This window comes from Callorhinus ursinus, unplaced genomic scaffold (assembly GCF_003265705.2).
Source record: "Callorhinus ursinus isolate GAN/ISIS: 27379988/994484 unplaced genomic scaffold, GSC_fseal_2.0 scaffold56, whole genome shotgun sequence".
NCBI lineage: Eukaryota > Metazoa > Chordata > Mammalia > Carnivora > Otariidae > Callorhinus > Callorhinus ursinus.
The window spans coordinates 187,998-212,783 of NW_027397118.1; the positions used below are offsets into that span (position 1 = coordinate 187,998).

At 49.3% G+C, this 24,786-nt stretch overlaps 2 protein-coding genes across 5 annotated transcripts in view; one reads left to right on the forward strand and one right to left on the reverse strand.

Moving 5' to 3' along the window:
• The window catches only part of LOC112809088 (cleavage and polyadenylation specificity factor subunit 5), a 68,329-nt gene extending 49,020 nt beyond the window's left edge, over window positions 1-19,309 (forward strand). Inside the window, exons 12-17 of one of the 3 annotated variants that reach the window (XM_073884399.1) lie at window positions 3,398-3,588; window positions 5,618-5,721; window positions 11,192-11,326; window positions 14,061-14,144; window positions 16,915-17,099; window positions 17,761-19,309. In XM_073884399.1, the coding sequence (XP_073740500.1) occupies window positions 3,398-3,588; window positions 5,618-5,721; window positions 11,192-11,326; window positions 14,061-14,144; window positions 16,915-17,099; window positions 17,761-17,908 (847 nt within the window). In that variant the 3' untranslated portion in view covers window positions 17,909-19,309. Of the gene's footprint in view, window positions 1-3,397; window positions 3,589-5,617; window positions 5,722-11,191; window positions 11,327-12,030; window positions 12,966-14,060; window positions 14,145-16,914; window positions 17,100-17,760 lie in introns of those variants that run through there. The other 2 variants (XM_025852431.2, XM_073884400.1) reach the window with 2 other exon arrangements.
• Window positions 19,310-21,776: 2,467 nt separating this feature from the next.
• GNAO1 (G protein subunit alpha o1) overlaps window positions 21,777-24,786 on the reverse strand; it is a 170,536-nt gene continuing 167,526 nt past the window's right edge. The window contains exons 8-9 of one of the 2 annotated variants that reach the window (XM_025852425.2): window positions 24,121-24,336; window positions 21,777-23,074 (exon numbers count right to left, since the gene is read on the reverse strand). In XM_025852425.2, the coding sequence (XP_025708210.1) occupies window positions 24,149-24,336 (188 nt within the window). In that variant the 3' untranslated portion in view covers window positions 21,777-23,074; window positions 24,121-24,148. The remainder of the gene's footprint in view (window positions 23,075-24,120; window positions 24,337-24,786) is intronic. The other variant, XM_073884401.1, reaches the window with a different exon arrangement.

Consider the following 24,786-nt stretch of genomic DNA (forward strand, 5'->3'; position numbering starts at 1 on the left):
CTTAACCGACTGAGCCACCCAGGCGCCCCTTTCTATTTCTTGAGTCAATTTAGGTAGTTTCAGTGTTGGTAGAAATTTGCCCTATATTTTTTCTCTGTATTTCTCTGTATTCTCTAATTTGTTGTATTACAATTATTTCTAGTATTCTGTTATAATCCTTATCATTTCTGTAAGGTTGGTAGTAATGTTCATACTTTCATTTCTTTTTTTTTCCATACTTCGATTTCTGCTTTTAATTTTTGTATCTATATTTTTGCTTAGTCTACCTAAAAATTGTCACTTTTGTTGATATTTTTTTAAGAACCAGCTTTTGAGGATGCCTGGGTGGCTCAGTTGGTTAAGCGTCTGCCTTTGGCTCAGGTCATGATCTTGGGGTCCCGGGATTGAATCCCACCCTGGGCTCCTTGCTCAGCAGGGAGCCTGCTTCTCCCTCTGCCTGCCGCTCCCCTTGCCTGTGCGTTCTCTTTCTCTCTCTCTCTCTGGCAAATAAATAAATAAATAAATAAAAACAAAAAAAATGGCTTTTGGTTTCATTGGTTACTCTATTGTTTTTGTGTTCTGTATTTCAGTTACCTCTTCTCTGATCTGTATTATTTCCTTCTTCTGACTTTGGGTTTCTTTGATCTTTTTCTGGTTCTATAAGATACAAAGTTAGGCTTTCAATTTGAAATCTTTTTTCTTTTCATGCATTTTTAGTTATAAAATTTGCCTCTGAATATTGCTTCTGCTATATCCCATAAGTTTTGCTATGTTGTGTTTTTGTTTTCATTTTTCTCAGAGTGTTTACTAATTGCTCAAGTGTTTAGTGTTTAGAATACTCACCTGCCTTGGGTTGAGTGAGCAAACATTAATAGGACCACTTGATTTGCCTTACACTGTAGCTCTGGTTAATAGAATGGGAACGGGATGGTGGGATGATAGTTGTTTTGTGCTGGTCTCAGCTTATCGATAATCAGTATTGGGGCTGCACTGGCCCTTGTGGTTCTTATTATGACTGCAAGACACCATTAGCAATAACCATCAGGAAAGTTTGGGGAAAAGGGGTTTATACATCACAGGTCTTAGAAAGCACATGGAACACCTGGGGCCACACAGTGGGGTTGTCACTAGGATGGAATCGTGGGCCTAGGGTTCTGCTTTTGTTAGGGTGGAGGGTGGAAGCCCAGTGTTTTGTGGGCTCACTGTTGGTGAATTTAAAACATAAGAATAAAGGGGCACCTGTGGCTCAGTCGGTTACGCATTTTGACTGTTGATGTCGGCTCAGGTCATGATCTCAGGGTTATGGGATCAAGCCCTATGCCGGGGCTCTGAGCTCAGTAGGGAGTCTGCTTCTCTCCCTCTCCCTCTGCCCTTACCCCCACTCGCCCATTCCCTTTCTCTAAAATAAGTCTTTATTTAAAATATAAGAATAGGAGTTTAAAGCCTGTAAGAATAGGAGTTAAAGAGGAAGAGAAAGTATAACCTACCTTACTTGGTCAGTTATCGAAATCAACCAAGATCTCTAAGACAAATTGGGGGGTTGCTGGCTCTTTAGTCGTGTGGTTGGCGGTGTGTTTATTTGAGAGAGTCATCTTGGAGGTGAGTGCCTCAGCCATCGAAGCTTAAAGCAGGCACTTGCACTACAAAAAGAAAAGCCAGCTGTCAGGGCTTACGCTACAGTAAACAGGGCAAATGCATTTAAATTTGTGATAAAACTAAATGTCTATATTCCAGCAGGTTGTATAGCTAGATAATTTGTTTTCATAGAAGATGTCTTTACAAGATTTCAGAGTATCCAATGAATATTTCATTACATTGAAGTGTCATACTTAGAAGGGGGAGAAATATTCTTTCAATAGAGTATTAGTATAGTCATAAAAAATACCTGTTTCCTCTGAGGTTTGGTTTTTTTAGCTGGGGAACTCTAGCATTTTATTTTTAAGGCCACTGTATCTGGTTGTTCTCACCTTGGAGTTTTCAGGCTATTGTATTTGATGTGGGAGGTTTTTGCAGAATACGAAATAAAATTAGGTTTGCTGATGAAAAATGTGTCACAGTGTAGCATTATTGGAGGGTGCCCAGGATCTTGACATACTTCTGTAGTCCCACACAAGGCTAATTTTACTGGTGGTGGGATTTAAGGGTGTTCATTAGGGAAACAGACTTTAATTAATTAATTATCTACTTATTATGAGGAAGGGAAGCAAACTTTTAAAAAATATAATCATTTATTTGATCACAAACAGGTATTTTATACATAGGTGATGTATATTTTCAAATGTGATAGAATTGGCTGTAGACACTCATTTTTTGGTCACATTACTGTCATAAACTCTTCTGGCGCACAGATGGTAAGAAGTAGCTCTATCCTGGCCTCAGGGACAATTTTGATACTTAAGTACTGATAGGTTGCCAGGGGTTCTGGGGATCATTGCATTGAGGTGAGGCTCTCCTTCCTAACATGATATGTGCCCATGTCCCCAGATACTAAAAATGACACAGAGGTTGTGAGCACTTTTTATTCAGTCCCTCCTTGAACTCTTAAAGGAAAGATAATATGTTATGGGATGGGAAGGCTTCTTGAGATCTAAGAAGAAAGGTAATGGATTATCATAAAATAGGAAGGGACCTTAGAGATCATTTCATCCCACCTTCTTGGTTTTGTTAGTTCACTTCCTGTTAACGGACAGCCCAAGTAGTTATTGCATCTCGCATAATTAGGGCATTGTCATTTCCTGAGAGAGAGGAGAAAAGAAGCTTCCAGCCTCGGGAAAGCAAAGTACAAACAGCAGAGGGTTGGAGGAGCTGAGGTGGTGGGCATAAGGGAATGGTTGTAGGTAAGTGAGGTAAAGAGTGAGGACGTGAGGGGTTGTGATGCTTGATGAGAAAGTGGTGTCGTCGTGGACGGGTGCTCTCAGCAAATAAGGGCCTCAGGGTGAGCTGGAAGGAGAGGAGCTTTAGTTAGAGTGAGATCTTTGAAGTCAAGAGTTTGAAGAGAAAGCCAAGGTTATGACCATGTTCGTGGGTAGCTGAAGGAGAGTTGAGAGAACAGATCCCTGGAGTAGAAGATTCAGATTCACGGTAGGCCAGGGTGTTGGGTGATTCAGCCACATGGATTCTGAAGTAGTCAAATGGAGTTGGAAAGGAAGATGGCAGGCCATGTGATGGAGTCTTATTTGAGCAGGGTCATGACCAGGAGCTCATTAGGTGACTATGTATGTGGACAAATTGATGTTCACGGCAGAACGCGCTAGAAGTATATCAGTGAAAAGGTAATGTCAGCAAACGTTTCTCAATATTTAAATCTCACTGTTGTTAAATACAAGCCAAAATTGCAACACATTTGCTACATTCAGAGTGCTTCTGGTGAATTCTCACAAAATATGCTAAGGACATCTTATTTTGGACTTTTTCGTAGCTCCTGCCTTCGTTCCTGGCTAGAACAAGACACCTCCTGCCCAACATGCAGAATGTCTCTTAATATTGCTGACAATAACCGGGTCCGGGAGGACCAGCAAGGAGACAACTTGGATGAGAACTTGGTGCCTGTAGCAGCCGCCGAAGGCCGACCTCGCCTGAACCAGCACAATCACTTCTTCCACTTTGATGGTTCGTCTCAACCTCTAAAACCGTACCTGAGGGGCTTTCTCCCCTAAGAGGATGCTGTTTTAACTACAAATTGTCATGTGTAGGCCAATTATAAATTGGTGTAGGCCAGTTTAATAGAAATATTTCCCTCTTAATTGAAAGTGTTCAGTAGGTATGGATAGCCCTGGGGAGTTACTCTGTGCTGGGCATTTGCTGGATTCTCTGTGAATATGGGGGTGAGAGTGGGGAGGAGGAGGTGCTCCAGGTATTGACTCAACCATGCCTATGAGGAACACACTTAATCAGTTTAATAGTTAACCGTCGCTAATTGATGGCATTGGTATAGTACTTAAGCATATAATGCAGGATCATGGAGCAGCCTTTCCCGTGAGTATCAGAAGTGGAATCCAAGGTGGAACCTTTTCCTTGTCCATAAAATATGAATGTTCTACCTCTTGGCAGTGTTGCAAGGAGTTGTAGTAAAAGCTATATTTAAAATTCTGAAGCCATGGGCCCCACATCAGGGGCTGGTTGACCATCTTTCCTTAATTCACATTGCGGTAAGCTGTTGTGGATTCTCCTCAATTTTGATACCACTGAGTTCTGTGAGTTCCTATTTGTTATCCTAAAATGGGTATTCCTGGAATTTTGTTAGGAGGTGTGCTGTTCAGACCTGGGATTTGAGTTTCTGAGGGTGGAGCATGACGGGAACCATGGTGTGTTGGTGAGACCTGTGATAGAAGGATCAAGGGCAGGAGAGTCCAGCCTCAGAGAGCAGGAGATAAGGTAGCTTGGCTGGCTGGGCCACGGCCACTGGAGGGCTTAGAGGCGGCTGCTTTGTTGGCTGTCAGTTAAGGCCTCTGTCAGGTATGACCTCGGAAATATGCCAGTAGATCGTGCACTTGGGGCCCAGCGGTGTAATCTGTTTACGAATTATTACTAAAAACTTAGTCAAAATAGAGAAGTCAACTTTCTTTCTCCCTGGTAAAGTACATGAAATAAGTATCCAGTTTTTTAACAGGCATGTTTTGTTGGGCAAGACCTTGAGACAGCTGTTTAGCTTGTTTTTTATATTCCATGCCTCAGTGACTCTTTGTGAAGGAGAGAAAAATAACCCCTAAATGTATGGCTTTGATAGCAGGTTGTTTCACAGCCAATACTTGGTGGTGTTTTCTTGTTGTTTTAAAGATTTTGTTTATTTGAGAGAGAGCGCGCTAGCTAACCGGGGGAGGGAGAGGGAGAGAATCTCAAGTAGACTCCGTGCTGAGCCCAACATGGGGCTCGATCTCATGACCCTGATATCATGACCTGAGCTGAAAGAGTCCGACACCCAACCGACTGAGCCACCCAGGTGCCCCTGGTGGTGTTTTATCTTAGGCTCCCCTTTTCTTAGGGAAATGGCAGAAGAAGCCGACTTCTTGGTGCCTTTAGTCCATAAGCTTATGTCATGGGACTCTGAAAACAATTTTGAATCAAATCAGAAAATCAGGGTCTTCAAATCAGATGATTAAATAGAAAATACTTCTTGAACGTAATTGTGAAAGTGATGTGTCCACACGAGTAGTAATTGTGTATAGTGTGAAAGAGAGGAGCACAAACCCCCCCTGTTGTAGCAGCTGTAGAATCTTGAAAACCTCCCTTATTTGCTAGGCTGCGAGCAGCTTGACATGTGGATCCAGAGCCACGGGAAAGCAGGAGAGCCTGGTGGTGAAGTGTTCTGGAACCTGCCAGTCTGGTTTCAGATGCTGTCCCCCATAATTAAATTGTATGATCTAGGGCAAGTTATCTAACTTCTGAGCGCTCTGGGGACAAAACACCAAGGGCACCGAGGCATCTCTGAGAAGGGTAAAATGGGGATCAAAGTAGATGGTACCACGTGAGGTTTTAGACTTGATGAAGTGAACTAATCCATGTGAATCCCTCGGTACAAAAGGCCTGGCCTGTAGTAAGGCCTCAGTGGCACCAGCTGGTGTCCCAGAGTGGCTGACTCCAGAGTAGACAACGCCGGGAAAGAGATGTCTAATTTGTGCTGGGGTCTTGTTTGTCCTAGGGTCCCGGATCGCCAGTTGGCTGCCGAGTTTTTCAGTTGAAGTGATGCATACCACCAACATTCTCGGCATTACGCAGGCCAGCAACTCGCAGCTGAATGCAATGGTAAGGAGCACTAACCGCTTCCAGATGGTGAATAATCGAAGAGGGGCTGACCGTGTGTGCAGTGTGTATGCTGCACTCGGGCAGAATAGCAGGATTTTCAGGGGCATTGTCTCTACTCACTGGGACCACTTAAATTCCTGTGTTTTATTTTATTTTATTTTATTTTATTTATTTTTTTTTAAAGATTTATTTATTTATTTGAGAGAGCGAGAATGAGAGAGAGAGAGAGTACATGAGAGGGGGGAGGGTCAGAGGGAGAAGCAGGCTCCCTGCTGAGCAGGGAGCCCGATGTGGGACTCGATCCCAGGACTCCGGGATCATGACCTGAGCCGAAGGCAGTCACTTAACCAACTGAGCCACCCAGGCGCCCAAATTCCTGTGTTTTAAAACTTGAAACTGCTTTGGAAACCAGCTTCCATTTTTGTTGTGTGGCAGATACTTTATCCTTTTCTGAGCCCTGCCATGCTCACTCTGTCGTGATCTAGGCCAATCGTGGGACTCTCCTTGATTGTAGCCAGAAGTATTTGGAGATTTAGTGACCAGAGAGAACGATGGGCCTTTTATTAAAAGTTGTATTAGGCCTACTAAGTGTGTTTTCCAGACCCCTGTCCCCCTTGCTCCCCCAAATAAGCAAGCACACACACATCTGTGGAGGTACGGGTGTATACCTTGAGATCTGAAGGCATGCATGCTGGTGGCTCAAGGATATACTTCAAATATTCTTTGTATTTTTCTAAAGCTTTATCATATGGTGTGTATTTTTGTTCTATAGAGTTAGAGAATTATGTGTCATTATCATTGCAATTTAGTGTTCACTGTGATGGTAAATGCAGGAATCTTAAAATGCTCACTACCTTAGTCCTGCTTAGATAGGGCCTCTGGCTGACCTGGGTAAGCCTGGTCAGTACTTCAGAGCGTCACTGGTTCATTTGCCCCTTTGTTCCTTTATCTTTGTGAATTTACTTGAAAAGCTGTCCTGAAAGCCTATTCCTGCGGCAGGCACTGTGCGGGGTAAACAGTCACATGGCACCTGCCATATAAACAAGGCATATGTGGGCCCCAGTCCCAGCAGGTGTAGATTCCAGCTGGGGAGACTGATTGCAAGCACAAACGAGAGAGCTCATCGCTGGTGCAGTGAGTGCTCTGAGGGGAGTAAGGCCAGCGATGTGCAGGGTTAGCATGGGGGGTAAAGGCTGTGTGAGGGGAGGCGTGTGAGGAGTTCTCTCCCAGGGGCCGAGACTTCAGCTGAGGCCTGAAGGACAAGAAGGAGGCAGTTGGGGGAAGCGGAGGCAGTGGAAACCAAGCCGTAGGCCGTGAGGTGAGAAAGCCCTGGAGGCAGGGAGGTACCTGTGGAAGTGACCTAGCAAGTTGGAGGCCAAGACTGTGACGTGGGGTGAGCTTGCAGAGCCCAGTCATGCAGGGCTTAGTAGGCCACAGTCCAGCTGAGATTTGTTTGTTGTTCGTTTAAGATTTTATTTATTTATAAGAGAGCGGGCACAAGCGGTGGGAAGGGGTGAGGGAGAAGCAGACTCCCCGCTGAGCCGGGAGCCCGATGCGGGACTCGATCCCGGGACTCCAGGATCCTGACCTGAGCCGAAGGCAGACCCTTAACTGACCGAGCCACCCAGGCGCCCCTCCGGTTTAGATTTTATCGCGGAAGTATTAGAAGGTTGTTCAAGGCCTTTTTCCTCCCCCTGGGGGATGGACAGGACATTAACAGAACGATTTGCTTCTGGGAGACGACTACAGGGGGGCAGAGGTGGAAGCCGTGAGCCCAGTCAGGAGGCTGCAGTAGTGCAGGTGAGAAAGATGGTGGTTGGCCCAGGGTGTTGGAGGTGAGGATGAAAAGAAGGGGCAGCAGGAAGACACTTACCAGGCGATGAACTGACAGGACTTGACGACACTGCTTTGGGCGGAGGGGCGGGGGGGCAAGGGAAGCGGAGAGCGGCAGCCGCTGCCGTGGGTGTCAGTGACGCTGCGGCGTGGGTGGGGGCCCGCGTACCGCGTCGGGCAGGAGCGGGACTGAGGCCAGGGCCTCTGCAGTCCCTCCTGCTGGGCCGGAGCCGTCCAAGTGCAGGCGCCGTGGCGGTGTCTGGACCTCGCGGATTTGATCTAGCTGCAGAGGGACGCTTGGGAGCCCTGGGTCTGCAGATGCTCCTGGAGGCAGGGACCCGGTCTTTTCCCAGGAGAGGACTTGGCTCGCGAGGAGGAGAGGACGAGTTCTCAGAGGGTGAGGTCGGAGGGGGACACGTTGGACTCCGCCGAATGCGGATGGTGGGTTCGCCGCAGAGGAGTAAGTGGTTTCCGTGGCCTGTGGGATTGGGTACTTGAGGTAGATTGGAAATGAGTGGGAGCTGGAGAAACTGGGTTGTAAAAGGGGGCGGAGGAGTGGAGGTGGTGGCTTGAGAGGGTTATGGTATCAGGGGAGTGTTTGTTTTTTAAGTTTTTTTTAAGGTTTTTGAACAGGCCATTTATACACAAGTTTCAGAAGCTGTGGAGAAGGATCCAGTGAAGTCACGCTCCCATCCTTTCCTCCATGCACCCAAGCCCTTGTCCCAGGAAGAGCTGTGGGATCACAGTGTTTGTCTTTTCTTGGCTGGCTTACTTCACTTAGCATGGTTCAGCCACGTTGTAGCAGGGGTCAGAATTTCCTTCATTTTTAAGGCTCACTAACATTCCGCTGCCCGGGTAGATCACATTTCACTTATCCAGTCCTCCACTGACGGACCCTTGGGTTGCTTCCACCTTTTGGCTCTTGTGAACAGTGCCGCAGTGGGCGTGAAAGTGCGAATATCGCGGAGGCTCTGCTTTCAGTTCTTTTGAGTACCCATGGGCCTTTTCAAAAGATCGATTCGAGAGCATGTTTGGGGTGTGAATGGGAGTGATCACTAGAGAGGGAGAGCTCAAAGGTGCAGCACAAACAGGAAGGTGAACATGGAAGAGCGAAGACCCTGGGCTGGCTGGCAGGGCTGGGAGCCAGAGCGGGAGAGAGAGGCAGCTGCCCTTGCTAGGAGGAGGAATGGAGGCTACAGGCGTGCCGTTGAGAAATGGTTTAAGTAGATGGCCCGGCTCATAGTAACCAAGACGTGGCCTGAGTGTCCGTCAGAGGTGAATGGATTCTGAAAGCGTGGAATATTAGTCAACCTTTAAAAAAGAAGGAAATCCTGGGGCGCCTGGGTGGCTCAGTCGTTAAGTGTCTGCCTTCGGCTCAGGTCATGATCCCAGGGTCCTGGGATCGAGTCCCACATCGGGTTTCCTGCTCTGCGGGAAGCCTGCTTCTCCCTCTCCCACTCCCCCTGCTTGTGTTCCCTCTCTCGCTGTCTCTCTCTCTTTCAAATAAATAAATAAAATCTTAAAAAAAAAATGAAAATAAAAAAGGAAATCTTACCATGTGCCACGACATGGATGCACCTTGAGGACATTATATTACATGAGCTAAGAAAAGACAAACACCACACAGTTCCACTTAAGTGAGGAATGTAACTTAGTCACTGTCTTAGAAATAGAAAGTAGAATGGTAGTTGCCAGGGGCTCGGGGAGAGGGTGCTGGGGAGGTGCTGTTCGGTGTTTCAGTTTTGCAACATGGGAAAGTGCTAGAGATGTGTTGCACAGTAACATGCATCTGGTTTGAAAGATTGGTTAAGATGGTTATATGTTTTTGCCCGCAATAACCATCATCCTAATAAAAGGCCTGGGTTCCTGCTGGCACCTCGTTCCTTGGCGCAGCGCTCAGCCACGTCAGCAGTGTGTGAGTGATGTCATAATGGGCCTAGATGGTCTGCAGTGGAGTGGCCTGATGCGCCCACCCACCGGGTGGTATCAGGCTCTGTGTCTGTGGACTTTGGGCTCTGGCAGCTGTTGAAGCTCTGCAGGTGGATCACCTCACCTGCTCCCTGAAAAAATCAGAATCCTGGGCACGTGAACCTCCAGGACTAAGTTGGGGTATTTAGAATTCTCAGATAGGCTCTGGCTGTTCTTCCTCCAGCTCCATGACAGATTGGAATAGCGTATTTTTAGCACAATGAATGTACTGGACCCATACATTTTTTATAAAGATCCAATATGGAACTCGCTGGATTTTCTGGAAGAAAAGCTTTGCTCTTGTGAAATGAATCTCAGGCATGTTTTTATTTGGGAAATGAAGGGGAAGCTGTTTAAGAGTAGAGAAGAATGTTACCTGATTGTTGAGGTTTTTATGGACTTTTCTCCACTTAGCTTTGATTTGACCTGGAGAAAAAAATGCTCCGCTCCCATTCCTGTAAACCCTGAGGGGTTCCAGGCATGTGGGGGCCGTGGGTCCTGTGGCTGGACTTTGCTTGTCTTGCCCTCCCACCCCAGCGAGACACTAAGCAAACTCTGTGCATGGCTCACCCTGATCTCGGCTCTTGAGGCCCTGATGCTGGATGCCTTCCCCTCCCACGGCTGTAATGCTGTGCTCTGCCGAGCTAGTATTCCAGTGGTAGACTTCTCTGTGCCTCTAACCCCATTTTTCCTGCTCTTTTTTCCTTTTGATCATTGGGGCTTTTCCACAAATAAAACCATGAATGTAAGCATTGTAAAATGAGCATACATACATGAAAAACAAAATCTGGGCCCCTTTGATATGAGTATGGGTGGTGGTGTGCGGAGACCTGTGCCATCGTCCCCTGCACCCCGGCTGCCACTCAGAGCACAACGTGGACTCGCCGATGTTTCTCGAGTGTGGTTTGAAACCTACAGCTCTAGTGTTCCGAGTTTACATGCTTTTTAATCTTTTTTTTCTGGTTGTGGTATAATTTACATATGGTAGATTCACACTTTGTAGTATCCGATTCTGTGCATCTTGTCAAACTCCTACAATTGTGTGGCTATCACCATCCTCAAGATCTAGAACAGCTCCATCTCCCTTCCCCCAGATGACATTGTGCCCCTTTGTCATCACTTCCTCTCCCCACCCCCAGTCTCTGGCAACCACCTACCTGTCTTCTGTCGCTTTGATTTTGCCTGTTCTAGAATGCTATAGAAATGGAATTCTGTAGTACATAGCCTTGTGAGTCAGGCTCTTTCACTTAACCTAATGCATTTGAATTTCATCCATGTGGCTGTGTATCAGAAGTTTGTTCCTTTTCGGCAGTGTTCTTTAAGGAGGACACTTTTTTTTTTTTTTAATACCTGAGTTACACTGATCTTTAAAATGAACACTTTTTAAAACTGGAACATTCTCGGTGAGCCTGTTTTGGGATGCAGCTGGATTTCTGTGCTCTTTTTATTTTGAAATTGATGGTATCCCAAGTTACCTGTTTGGCATCCTGGAAAAACCCGCCAGAAGGAGTGAGGTGTGACAGGGACGTGCAGAATAGAGGGGCCCGTTGCTGGTGTTTCCAAGGCTGGATGCCAGGTTCAGGGTGCAGAGCTTGCCATACCCCACAGCCCCGAGCAGTAACTGTTGCGAGCAAACGTCTCCATGGCCTCTGTATTTGTATTCCTCCAGGCTCATCAGATTCAAGAAATGTTTCCCCAGGTTCCATACCACCTCGTGCTGCAGGACCTCCAGCTGACACGCTCCGTAGAAATAACAACAGATAACATTTTAGAAGGACGGATTCAAGTACCTTTTCCTACACAGGTAAGTGAAAAATGGATTCTGTCTTCACAAAGATTTAATCCTGTAAGATTAACTGTTTAGTTCCTTAATTGAATATCATTCATGATTTGATGAAGGGTTTCTGTGAATTTCCTAACTTTGCAAATTTTAACTGCGGACAGACCCACCCCAGGGGCTCAGAGTAAGACAAAGACAAATGTATTGGGGAAATTTTTTGTACAGGTAGACGCTGCAAATCTGCCTGCCCTGCCTGGCCAGTCCAGGAGGTCATAGTGTTGGTTCCTCTCGGACAAGGATTGGCAACCTTTTTCTTTAGGGCAGATAGAAATATTTTAGGCTTTGTGAGCCACGGGTCCCTGTTGTAAGGTCTCCGCTCTGCCACCGTAGTGGCCGCGGACAGTATGTGAGTGCAGGTGCCTTACTGTGTTCTAGGAAACATCTATTTACAAAAATAGGTGGAGGGTGAATTTGGCCTGCAGGCTACTGTTTGCTGACCCCCGGCTCTAGGAGGTAATGCCCTCTGTCCCTGGTTGGCTTTGCACATTGCTGTGATTTTCCGTTGGGTGTAATCGCTGTGTGAGTGTATTAACAAGGTCAGATTGCCTGGCCCATTCTATAACCTCTTCGAGTACAAGGAGTAGGAACATTTTATTTATTTATTTACTTTAAATTTTAGAAACGTAGTTGACCTACAATGTTATATTATGTTTCCTTTTGATGTACAGTGTTTCAGATGTATGACATAGTGATTTGACCGAAGTATTAACATTTTGAAGCAAGCTTTCTGGCGGGCCCAAGGGATCAATACATGACCACGGAGTCATTCAAATCATTCAACTTCATGTATAAGAATATATGGAAATCTGTTAATAAAATCCTAAAACTTGAGAACCTTTTCAAGAGAGAACGAGCCTGGAGTTTGGAGTCAAACGGGCTGACGTTAGACGTGGTTCATCTGTCCTTCCCTTTTTGACCTGGCTGTTGACTTTGGATTATCGAGCAGCAGACCCTGGTTCAAGGATTCAAGTGCCAGGGGGTCATTTGGGAAGGTTCCAGGACACACAGGCAGCAGGTGGGGCTGTGAGATGGGGGAGGGAAGGCGGCCAGTAAAGGCTTGTTAGAGCAGCTTAGTGTCGCGGATGTCTAGAGTTTGAGCCCCCGGGGGGCCTCTGGAGGGGCGGCGAGCAGGAGTGTTTGGATGCCACTTCCCATCAGCTGCTGGTTGAGGGCCACTTGGGGTGGGATGCACCGTGACCTTGTGCAGCCAGAGTGAGTTCTCAGGCACAGAGACTGGCAAGCCAGCATTGAGGTGGCAGGACCTTTCAGGGAGATGGGCAGGGCTCCAGAGCGTCTGTGGCCTTGGCCAAGATCTCAGACTGGCTACAAATGAGAAGAGCAACGGTCGCTACTTCACAGGGTGTTAAGATCAATGAGATGGTCATGTCCGGTTTCCAACAAGTGCTCAGTCAGTGTTACCTGCTGTCGATTTGTTCTTGTGGTGCAGTCACTGCTCCCGAGGAGACACTGAATGGGAGCCAGTTGATAACTCAAGCTCAGGCCTCGGGCTCCCTTGTCTTGTTTTTTGTTTTTTTTTATTTTTTTAAATTTTTTTATTAACATATAATATTTGTTTCAGGGGTACAGGTCTGTGATTCATCAGTCTTACACAATTCACAGCGCTCACCACAGCAGATACCCTCCCCCATGTCCATCACCCAGCCACCCCATCCCTCCCACCCCCACCACTCCAGCAACCCTCAGGTTGTTTCCTGAGATTAAGGATCTCTTATAGTTCGTCTCCCTCTCTGGTTTCGTCTTGTTTCATTTTTCCCTCCCTTCCCCTATGATCCTCTGTCTTGTTTCTCAACTTCCTCATATCAGTGAGATCATATGATACTTGTCTTTCTCTGAATGACTTATTTCGCTTAGCATAATACCCTCTAGTTCCATCCATGTTGCAAATGGCAAGATTTCATTCTTTTTGATGGCTGTGTAGTATTCCATTATACACACACACACACACACACACACACACACACACACACACACACACCCCACATCTTCTTTATCCATTCCTCTGTTGATGGACATCTAGGCTCTTTCCATAAGTTTGGCTATTGTGAACATTGCTGCTATAAACATTGGGGTGCAGGTGCCCCTTCGGATCACTACATTTGTATCTTTGGGGTAAATACCCAGTAGTGCAATTGCTGGATCGTATGGTAGCTCTATTTTCAACTTTTTGAGGAACCTCCATACTGTTTTCCAGAGTGGTTGCACCAGCTTGCATTCCCACCAACAGTGTAGGAGGGTTCCCCTTTCTCCACATCCCCACCAACATCTGTCGTTTCCTGACTTGTTAATTTTAGCCATTCTGACGGGTGTGAGGTGGTATCTCATGGAGATTTTGATTTGGATTTCCCTGATGCCGAGCGATGTTGAGCACTTTTTCATGTGTCTGTTGGCCATTTGGATGTCTTCTTTGCAGAAATGTCTGTTCATGTCTTCTCATTGCTTGATTGGATCATTTGTTCTTTGGGTGTTGAGTTTGAGAAGTTCTTTATAGATTTTGGATACTTGGGCTCCCTTGTCTTATCTTTGATATTGGTAGCTTCATTTCTTTGCTGCCACAGACTTTGTCAAAGCCCAGACGGCGCTGGGGACCCATGCCCCCTCTGTACCCCAGGTTTTCCCCGGCCCTGCTCCTCTAGCCCCGAGCAGCTCCCTACTGTCTGTGGGGGCGTTTCTCTTGCAGCGCCCAGATGGCATCAGGCCTGCATTGAATAGTCCTGTGGAAAGGCCAAACGGAGACCAGGAGGAGGGAGAAGCTTCTGTGCAGGTAAGGTCTGCACCCCGGAGAGAGTGTGTATGGGTCCCCAGGGGCAGTCCTGTGGTGCCTGGTGGTGGTCTTCAGTCCTGCCTCTGATGTTCATGAGGCCTGGGGCCGGGGTGGCAGAGAAGGCCCTGTGCCACATGGTCCCAGGATTTCAGATGAACAAACCAAGCTCTGCCCACAGCATGGCCTGCATTTCTACCCAGGGCCTGCAGCCAGCTCCCCAGGCATTATCCTCAGGACCTGGAGGAGAACGGAGTCATGCTGTCCCCGGGCCAGCTCTGCCACCTTGAGCACTAGGAGGGGCAGAGGGAAGCCGGGCATAGGCAGGACTCAGAGTGATTGGACATCTGAACCCAGAAGGCGACCGAATGGGGCTCGGCTCTCTCAAGTTCTTCCCCACACCTCACTTGCCCAACTCGGCATTTCCAGATACTTCCATGCACTTCACGCAGATGAGACCCTCTTGAGTGGAGATGGGGAGGAGTGTGGTTATTCTGGGAGCCAGCTCTGCCTAGATACGCACGTGGGTGACTCGGGTGGCCGCCCCTTTCACAAGCAGCTCCTCTGGTTTCCAGGGCAGAGGTGCTCCCCTCAGCACACACTTAGTCCCCCACCCTGGGGGTTCGGTTCACACCCCTCATCTATAATTCCCATTTGCTTAATCAATGACCACACTTTCCAGAAACTTTCTTAAGAGACTGGAAAAACCCCAAAACCACCCTGTCATTTTGCATCTGCGTTTGTGATGTGGGGCTTCCTACTCACGGGGCTAGGGCTCGACACTGGTGCCGCCTTGTCCCCCAGGGTCTCTTGGGCACCTTTTTTTTTTTAAAGATTTTATTTATTTATTTGACAGAGAGAGACACAGCGAGAGAGGGAACACAAGCAGGGGGAGTGGGAGAGGGAGAAGCAGGCTTCCCGCGGAGCAGGGAGTCGGAGAGCTTCTTGAAGCAGCTGCTTTAATGGCTGAGTGACATGGAAGCTGCTTTCACCTTGTGTGTGGTTTCCCTGCAGATGGGAAACCCTAAGACTAAGACATTTTCAAATCTGTTTGCTGAGTTAAGGTTTTCAAATCCAAATCCGCGTTTGGATTGGGCCGCATTTGTAAAATGGTGCCTGGCTTTTGCAGAAGGGATTCAGTTTTGCATTCCTGGGATTTTGGATAGCTGGTCCAGCCTAGATTTGAGTGCTGGGCTCATTGGGGGCCCCTGTGGGGAGAGCACGTTCAGTTTCTGTCCTGATTCCCCAACTCTGTTTTTACAGTTAACGTGAAGATTTCTGAATTTTTTCTAGCACAGTGAAGGAAAATTACTTATTTCACAAGGAACATGCTGTATTGCGTTTATAGTCATTCTCAAGAAGTAAGAAGTCCTTGGATAACAGTCTGTTAGCAAAGACCTCGATGTAGCCCAAGCATGGCATTAACTGTGCCAGCACTGAGTGCAGAGCCTCTCTCCTGCCTGAGCTCAGGCTGGCTCGGGAGCCGGCAGGGCTGGGGGTGGGCATTTGTTTCCTTCCTTCATCTCTTTCTCCATTCACCAGCTGCTCTTTCCATGTCCTCCCGAGTCAGGCTCAGGAGGAGGGTGGCTTAGGCCACGTGACCCCAGCGTGTGTGTGTGTGTGTGCGTGTGTGCGTGCGCATGCACTTGCACGTGTGTTACAGTTGTTACCTCACAGAACCCCCTGCCCCATCTAGCACTGGAAACCCTAACTTGGGCTGGCTATTTATGACCACCCCTACCTTTGGGGAGGCCATATCACCCTCCAAGTGGTCCTTTGGGCAAAGTCTGTTTTAACAACCTCAGGTTGCAGGGCCCGCAGCAGGGCCTTGGAGTCCATGCCGGTTGAACTTGCTCCCCTCGCGGCCTTTTTTTATTTGCCACAAGCAGGTTTCTTTGTCTCGAGATTCCTCAGGTGTGTGAGTCACCACCAGTTCCCAGGGCCCTCAAACTCCAGGGAATATTAGTCTGGACACATGGCTCTCTTCAAGTCGCCCTGCTCGCTAGGCTGAAGGCAGGGAAGGGTGGTGATGCTGCGTGACAGATAAGTGCTGCACAGAGGAAGTCTTACAAATAGGCTAATCTCTCAGCCTCTTCCACCTCAACTTTCTTGTCACCTAGAGGTAGGTGCTGGGCTGACACTGGCCAGCCTGGGTCCGTCCGGTAGCAGGAGCATAGATGTTCAGGCACCGGCCTAAGTGTGTGGAGGCGCCTGTGCATTGTCTTAGTGTTCAGAGCTTCAGCCAAAACTGAGAGAGTCCCATTTTAATAATCCTGTTACACAAGGAATCATGTGATTTATAGCTGTTTAAAAGAGTCTTAGAATTTATCCCTTTTAATCTGCCTGCCTCTGTTTTTGGAGTCAAGTGAAGGTGTAAAATTTGTGCAGTAAATCTGATAAGACTTGTTTAAGTGTTGGAGCGATTTGTAGAGCTGAACAAAAATTTCCCAGAATGCAAACTTTATTATTTTCTGAGAGTACAGTTTCAAGGTGCCTATGTTTTTCGTGCTGGTAATCCTGTACAATAAATTTCACTAATACTGAACATCTAGCTTGAGTCAGGTGCTGTTCCTAGTGGTGCACAAGCTTGATGCAGCAGCCTGCTTTTCAGAGCCCACATCGGCCATTACACATATGCTGCTGGTTTCCCACCTGGCAGCATACCTCCCCGTGGGTCCAGAAGAACATTGTTTGGGGCACTTAGGTTGGGTGGGGAATCTGCTTGGGAGGTTAGCCTGTGGTCACAGCGGTCCCTTGCTTCCTCTGTGCCCAGACTGAGCGTGTGCCGCTAGACCTCAGTCCCCGGCTGGAGGAGGCCTTGGATTTCAGTGAGGTGGAGGTGGAGCCCAGTGAGGGGGAAGACTTTGAGGCCCGGGGCAGCCGCTTCTCCAAGTCTGCGGACGAGAGGCAGCGCATGCTGGTCCAGCGTAAGGATGACCTCCTGCAGCAGGCGCGCAAGTAAGTTGATCCTCTGGCTCTCGCTCATAGAAATCTCCAGTCACAACCCGGTGGCCCAGAGTTCCTTGTCACGTCAGGCCCACGTCGTGCCTTTTTAAACAGATGGCCAACAATGAAAAACCTTTAGAAACGTTCAGATTCCAAACCTTTCTTGGAAAACCAAAGGGTCTGGGCCTAACTGGTTGTAACTTCGGCGGGCTGGTTGTCTCCCGAGGACGGCTTCGGCCACACTCAGAGCACCTGTGTGCTCCTGGGACCCGAGCCCTTTGTGGTGATGAGTCAGAGTCTCTGACCTCCCAGAGGGAGCACTGTCACTGCATTCACGTGACAGATGTGGGGCTGAAAAAACAGGCCCAGAGAGGCTAAGCCCGGCCTGCTGTCCGCTCCCAGGCGCGCGCCCTCCTGGCCACCGGGCCTGCAGCTGGAGCTCGGGGTGTCCCTGCGGGTGGCCCTCAGCGGGCCTCGTCCCTGCGGCACAGAGCTTTTGCTCCTGTCCAGGGCCACGTGTCTTCTTCACGGGCTGCTGCCGAGTGACCGCCTCATGAAGGTGTCTGTGAAACGGGGCGGGGGGACGGTAGAGGAAGACACGGCCCGTGTGTTTCTGCGGGTCTGTGTTCCGGAGCTTCCCTCGCCCCTCACGCAAGTCCTTTGGGCTTTGTAGGCGTTTCCTGAACAGAAGTTCTGAAGTTGACTCAGCCTCCGAGAGCTGCCTCCCGTCAGAGGGCATGACCTCTGACCCCGTGACCCTGCGTCGGAGGATGCTGGCCGCGGCCGCCGAGCGGAGGCTCCAGAAGCAGCAGACCTCCTAGTGCGCGCTCGCCGCCCCCTCCACGGCCTCCGGCAGCACTGCCGCCCAGGCCCGGCCTGGCCGCGCTGTGCTGTATAAAGCATGTGGTCTAATAGTGTTCGGACGGCTGACAAACTTAATCCTTTTTGTAATACTTTCTATGTGACATTTCTCTTCCCTTTAGAAACCCTGCACATTTTAATTTGAGGCATGATCTCTTCTGGCGTTGACTGGACTTCTTAGGGGTGGGGTGACCGAGAGGAACAGGGTGGCTAGAGACCCCCGAAGCCAGCAGCTCTGATTCCTGGGTTGCAGCCGCTCGGAGAGGGCACTGTGGCCGCTGGTGTCCTTAGCTCCAACTCTGGCAGGCGGGCCGGGGGCAGGGCTCCTAAGGAGCCACGTGGGCTGTGCGGCCCGGGCCCGACTCCTCCGCCGGGTACGTCTGATTGCCTGACCGCTGCTCTCAAAACGCTCCCGACGCCAGAGCTCCAGGCTCGTGGAGCCCCAGGCCGGCGGGGCATCTTGGAAAAGTGACTCTTGGTTTGCCAGGTGGAGCAGAGGAGGGGAAAGGCCGGGGCCGTAGAGTGGGAGGAGGTGGCCTGCCGTGTCCCAGTCCATCGGGGACTGCCCGCCGAGCCCTGACCCGCTAACGCTGGTGCTCTGGCAGCTCACGAGCACCCCTGCGTGTCTGTCCCCAGCTCGGGAGGTCACAGCCCCCCACCCCAGACATGGGGGCTGAGCAGCAAGCTTTGGGTTACAGTTTGAATTCCTTGGGCAAGTAAATGAGGTGATGCCGAAGTCTGTGGGTTTGGTCCTTAGAGAAAAGGAGGGCCTTACAAAATGGGCCAGTCACAGTTGGAGGGCTTTCTTGGAGAAATAAAGATCTCTTTTGTATCTTCCCTGGAGCTCTTTGTTTTCATCACTTTGCTCCTGTTGGTTTCATTAAACAGAAAGGTAAGATGTTAAGTCCACCTCCCTCGGACCAGACCCAGGTCCTGAACTTGTTCTTCAAATTCTTCACACAAATTAACTTTCGGGATTTGAAACATGCAGTCACAGGCTACATAGTTCGGTTTTATGTCCTCTTGGATTCAGTTTTTTGTTTTTGTTTTTGTTTTTTTTTTGACGTTTTAAAGCATAGTTTTATGGTAGTCCTTTGGGGAAGAACCCAGTATTTAAAATTATTGGCAAAGTTTAAATGTATTTTACACAACTAAAGTTTTTGGAATGTTGACAAGTAATTGAAAAGAGTGATGAGTAAATGCTTAGGCCAAGATAATTTATTTGAATAAATCTTTCAAAAGCCTTACCTTGAAATGCTGTTAGTAGATTTCTGTGATTTTTTAAAAAAAATTGGTTTTGTTTTGCTGAGACCATAGCTATTTGTTTTTATTGTAAAACAATAATAAAAACGCAAACTCTTCTAGTGTGTTGTGTGTGGCTGGAAGCTAAGGCAGTTTCTTTCAGAAGGGCCAGAATTGGGTCCCACTGTGTTTTCCGTTGGAGGGTTTTCTCCCCGTCCATACACCCTGCATGTTGCACACATTAAGGTGACCCTAATTCTGTGCGTTCTTCGGTTTCAAATGTGTGAAAAGAGGGAATGGCTTGGAGACCATTTTAGAGGGTGTTGAGACATTGGAATAAAGCAATCCGACCGTGATCAAAGCAGAGACCCGCCATCCGTTGCTTAAATGACCCAAGAAGAGAAGTCCTAAATGCACCCTTAGAATTTGTACCTGGATAGTAAAAGATCCTGGGCACCATACAGTCTCTTGGCTTTTGTCACTTCTTGGGGGCATCTGGGACCGAGGCGGTGGCAGGAGGCCAGGCCAGGGTCTTGCCACACTGGGGGGGTGGGGGGCGGCGGCTCCCACCCCGCTCTACCTCCCGGGTGGCGGCTGTGTGCAGGCCGCGGGCGCCTGGTCTGTGCTCGGCCGGGCTGCGGGCTCAGGTTTGTCAGCTGAGAGCAGGGCCTGTGGGGAGTGGCGGCGGAGTTGCCCTTGCCCTCCCTGCGCTCTTTTGGAATTGGTCCCTGTTACTCCCTCCATTTTCTATGTTGACATTTTAGGTTCTCCTCAGTCCTGCACCCCTCCGCCCCGCCCCCCGCCCCAGATTTTGAGGCTTTTATGAACCACAGAAAGGTGGTCCTCGTGGATGGCTTCCCTGCGCTGGTAGAGATCCTAGTGTCCAGGTGGCCACCCGGACCTGATTTCCCGCCGGAGCCGTGTAGACCGTGTGCTCTCTTACCTTCAGCAGCAGCCGCGGTCGGGGGTGGAGGGCGAGCTGAGCGCTCCGCCGGGCAGGGCCCAGCGCGTGCAGGGAGCCACCGCCTTGGGACCAGTGTGTCAAGCGGTAACCTCCGCCCGCCTGCCCTGACGCCCTTCATCGCCCGCAAACCTCCATCTCTCATCTCATCACCCCTGCTCGTGTTAGTTCCAACCCGACTGCGCATCAGAGTCACCCGTGGAGCTTCTAGAAACCGTGAGGCCAAGGTTCCGCCCCCCTGCTCCTGGTTCTGATTGACTTGTCTTTCCCTGCACTCTTTCCCCCAAAATGCTTCCTGACTTCCATTTTAAGGAGGATAAGGCAGAGACCTGTTTGTTTTACCTACAAAACTCATTTGAAAAGTAGGAAAGAGCGCTGCTAGAATACGGCTTGTTTTTAGGGAACTTCAGGTAGACAGAGTCATGGCGTTCTTTGACCTTGTGTCTGCATCCTGGTTTGCCCCCCAGACCAGTGTCACGTCATCCAGTTGTGGACCGTGAGTGCGACCTTGCCGTCACCGCGGATGGTGGGGGGCCTCCCCTGCAGGCAGGTCGGGGTGAGGGTTGCTGGTGGGAAAAGCAGGGGAAGGGGAGGTGCAGCCCGGCTGAGGAAGGGCAAGGGTGCCCGACCTGTGCTTTACAACAGGGAGAGTTAGCCTCTTGTTACTCCTAGCTCTGTGCGACAGTATGGACCTCTACCGCAACCCCCACTAAACTCAAAAGACCCTTGGGGTTGCTAGTGGGAGCACCTCCCGGCTGGTAACTCCCATTTGTTGGTGTGCGGAGAGGAGTCAACCAACTGACCTCTTCACGGCCCTCCTGTCCCCCTAGATGGCTGTCACGCTGACTGCTTGGCTAAGAAGTGATCCGTGGACATGCTACAAGGACTTTGCTGGCTGGGTCCCCTCCAGTTCCCAGTCTCAAGCAGTTTGCTGGTTATTAGAGCACAAACCTGGCGAGCCAGGGGATCGGGGGGGGGGGGGGGTAAGGCCGGCAGCCTGGAGGAGCAGAGAGTCCAGGCTGAGCCGATCTCGGTTACCCTGCGTGTTCAGCCTGCGGTGGGCCCCCTGGCAGCCAGGCGCAGTACGGGAGGCTTTTAAAGATGTCCAGGTGGATGGATATTGACCCCTTGGGTGCAGGAGGCCCAGGCAACTTAGCCTTATTCGTTAGGACCAACCAACCAGCTTCCCACTTCAGTGGAACCACTGGTGCAGAAGAAATAAGACCCTATCTTAGCAGAAAGTTTGGAATTACCTGCTTTGCCCACCCCCACCCATTTTTTTTTTTTTCCCCCATTCCAGTCCTCAATTCCACCCTCTCCTCAAACCAGCTGAGTAAGGAGAGGCGGGGTGGGGGCCTCTGCAGGTGGGAATGGCCAGCGCATTCCATGGCCCTCCTTGCTCCCAGGTGGCTGAGCTCAGCAGGCTCCCCTTGGCAGGGTGGGGGGCGGCACGGGGCGGGGGTGTGGGGGGGATGTGGATGTAGAGAAGGCCCGGGGTGGTGGTGGGGGGAGAAGATCCTTATTTGGCACTTGCAGCCCTACCCGCCAGCCTCCCCGTGTTTGGGGCCCAGTCAAATCCCTCCTTCCCTCCTGTCAGAATGAAGCCCGAGGGTGAGAGACTCAGGAATACAGACAAACATTCTCTTTATTGAGCTACACATGAATTTTCCATTAGAGAAGTAGACTGGCAGTGTGTAAGATATCACAGAAACCTCACCGATTGGGAATAGAAAGGCTTAGAAAGACCCGTGGGCTTTTTTTTTTTTTCCTTTTTTTCAAGTTTTTTTTTTTTCTGTATTTTTAATTTTTTTTGTGTGTTTTGTCTTTTCACCTCCTCTTTATCTGAAATGGCCGTGACTGGTCTTCTTCAGCAAATAGTAAATCTGAAAAGTGACACCGTGAAGAGGTTGGGGGTTTGGATACTAGTCAAAGTAGAAATGACATAGGACTGATCATGGAAACTGGCTTTCATGTAAACACTACATTCCATCTGTTTTTAAAATTTTTTTGTTTTTTTTTCCATCATGTGGTATTTAAAAATTTTTTTTTTTGTTCTTTTTATCTGCAGCACAAACATCCCCACATGAGAAGGAGCGAACACAGGTCACTGAAACAAAGGAGAAGGCAGAAAGGGGCGCACACACACAAAGGGAGCATCCGAGAGACTGCGAAGCAAAAATGTCAAAGGAAAAAAAATCCACAACCCCGTTTCCCAAAGACTATGAAAGCTGATCTGGTATGTGATACAGAGTGCTCATCAGGACAAGAAACAAAAACTAAAACGAAAAGAAACAAATCATAAAGGGAATCTGTAGAAAGGAGGTTGCGGGAGAATCATTTTCTACAGGGCTCTATTTATATGTTTGATCAGGACTCTTTTTGGCAGCTACTGGCCAGTGAGAGCTGTGCTTTTCTAGGTGAACCTGGAGTGAGCCTGGGGCTGGCTGGCTTGGGGGGTGGGGGTGGGGGCACTCTGGGAAACACAGCCTGAGCATGCTCCCCAGAACCTGAGCCCCTAAGAGGGGCGGGCAGACAGGTGGCACCTCTGCAGGTGCACTGGGGCCCCCTCTACACTAGGGATGGGTGGGGGTGCGGGTGCAGTTGTGTATGCTGCTTTATTTCCAAAAAAAAAAAAGAGAAAAAAAGACAAATATGGATGAAATGGTGAGTTTTCCTTTTTCTTCTTTTTTTTTTAAGCTACAAAGCACATGAGAAATGTTCTTTTTTTTCCTTTCAAATTCTAAATGTAAAGACTCAACTAAAACCAGATTCTACAGCATTCTACAGAAATACACAGCCGTCAGTCACTCTGGGGTCGTAGGTTGGACAGGGGCTTGATACAGAAAGGCTGTGTGTCTTACAAAGGCCAAAAGGTCATGCTACCAGGAGATCAACGTCAACAGCAAAGAGTCCGTGAAGCAGTCTGTAGAGAGAGAGATAAGGGGGTCCAGTCTGACCATTTTCTTTGATTTTAAAAACCAACCAACAAAAAAAAACAACCCCAAAAAACCCTAGAATATTTTTAATAATGTTGGCGTAGGGCAAGATGGGGCAGCATCACCGGAGGGATCAAGAACTCCAGGGGAGCCCAGCCCAGGCCCCCTGGGAGGCCTCACCCCAAAGGACCCTGACTCTGGTCAGGCCTACATTAATCCGGCCCTCCCCGGGCCACCGCTGTCCTTCTCACCTCCCCCCTGCTCCCTCCGGGCCCTTCTCTTCTCCAGGGGGCTGGCTTCAACTCGGCAGGTGAATTGCAGCCATGGTCTCAATGTTCCCTCCCCTCAGCTGCTTCTAGAAAGCAGGCCAAGTCTCCTGTTCCTCCAACTCTCGCCTTTGAATAAAGAAAACTCAGGAGACAGTGGATTGGCCAGAGCAACGATTCTTCTAAATTCTTGAAATTAACAACCATTGCCACCCAAGAGAGAAGCATCCTTAGTTTTCCTGTTGTTGGGAGTAGAGGGTAGGGAGAGGTTTAGGGTATTGGCCAGTTTTTGAAGGGCTTTGGAATTTGCGTGAGAGCAGGACAGAACTGAGACCACGCAGCCTTGGGGGGCGGGCCAGGGGCAGAGAGGCCGGACTCATGCCAGGCCTTTCTTTGCCTCTCCCTCTGCTCACAGAAATGGGTCTCAGAGTAAAATCACGTGGCTGTTCTTAAAAGGATGGACTCCCAAATCAGGACCCCCATCACGACGTGTGTGCGCGCGTGCGTGTGAGCGAGCGCGTGTGCACGCGTACATGCTGTCCCGGAAAACCCCCGATGATCTATCTATGGGAGGGTGGTCAGTTCTGTCCGAAGCTCTTTCTAATACAAACTAAAAAGAATTTTTTTCATATATATTTGTATATATATAAGGTCTTGTTATGCCTTTTTTTAAAGTTTATTTGCCAACTTGCATTTGTTAGTGGGGTGTGTGTGTGTGTGTGTGTGCGCGCGCGCGCAAACCTCTCTGGGAGTGCTGCGATCATTACCAAATAGGTTGCTATACAGGACAAGGGGTCAGTACAAGCCGCAGCCCCGCAGGTTGTTGGCAATGATTATGTCAGTGACGGCGTCGAATACCACCTGGATATTATTCGTGTCTGTGGCACAAGTCATGTGACAATAAATTTCTTTGTTGGGCGAGCGGTTTTTGCTTTCAAATTGTGCTTGGATGTAGGCGGCCGCGTCCTCGTAGGTATTGGGGCCTGCAACAAGACAGAACAGGGGAGAGGCCCCGGTGAGAGCCGCGGCGGCAGGGGGGCTGGGGAGAGGGGCTGGGAACCCCCTCCCTGCCGAGGTGCGGGCTGTGGGGTTCCGGGCGTGGTTGCATCTTTCATGTCAAAACCACGTCAGCTTAGCTCTTGCCTGGCTCTTGCCTTTGTAAGGCCTTTGACTGTTTCCACAGTGGATCTGCCCAGGAGCCCTGGGAGGGCAAGGGCCACAGATCACCCCTTTTGCTTTCCAGGCGAGCACACTGAGGCTGGGGCCCGGGGCTGCCAGTCCCCACACTCATCTGTGATCTAAACCGGGACAGGGAAGTCTGATGGAAGGAGCTCCCGGGAAGGGGGTGCCCTGGGATTCGTGGCATCCCAGACCGTGGCGGGTGACGAGCTGAAGCCCCTGGACAGGGCTGGGGTGTGGGAGCAGTGCTCTCC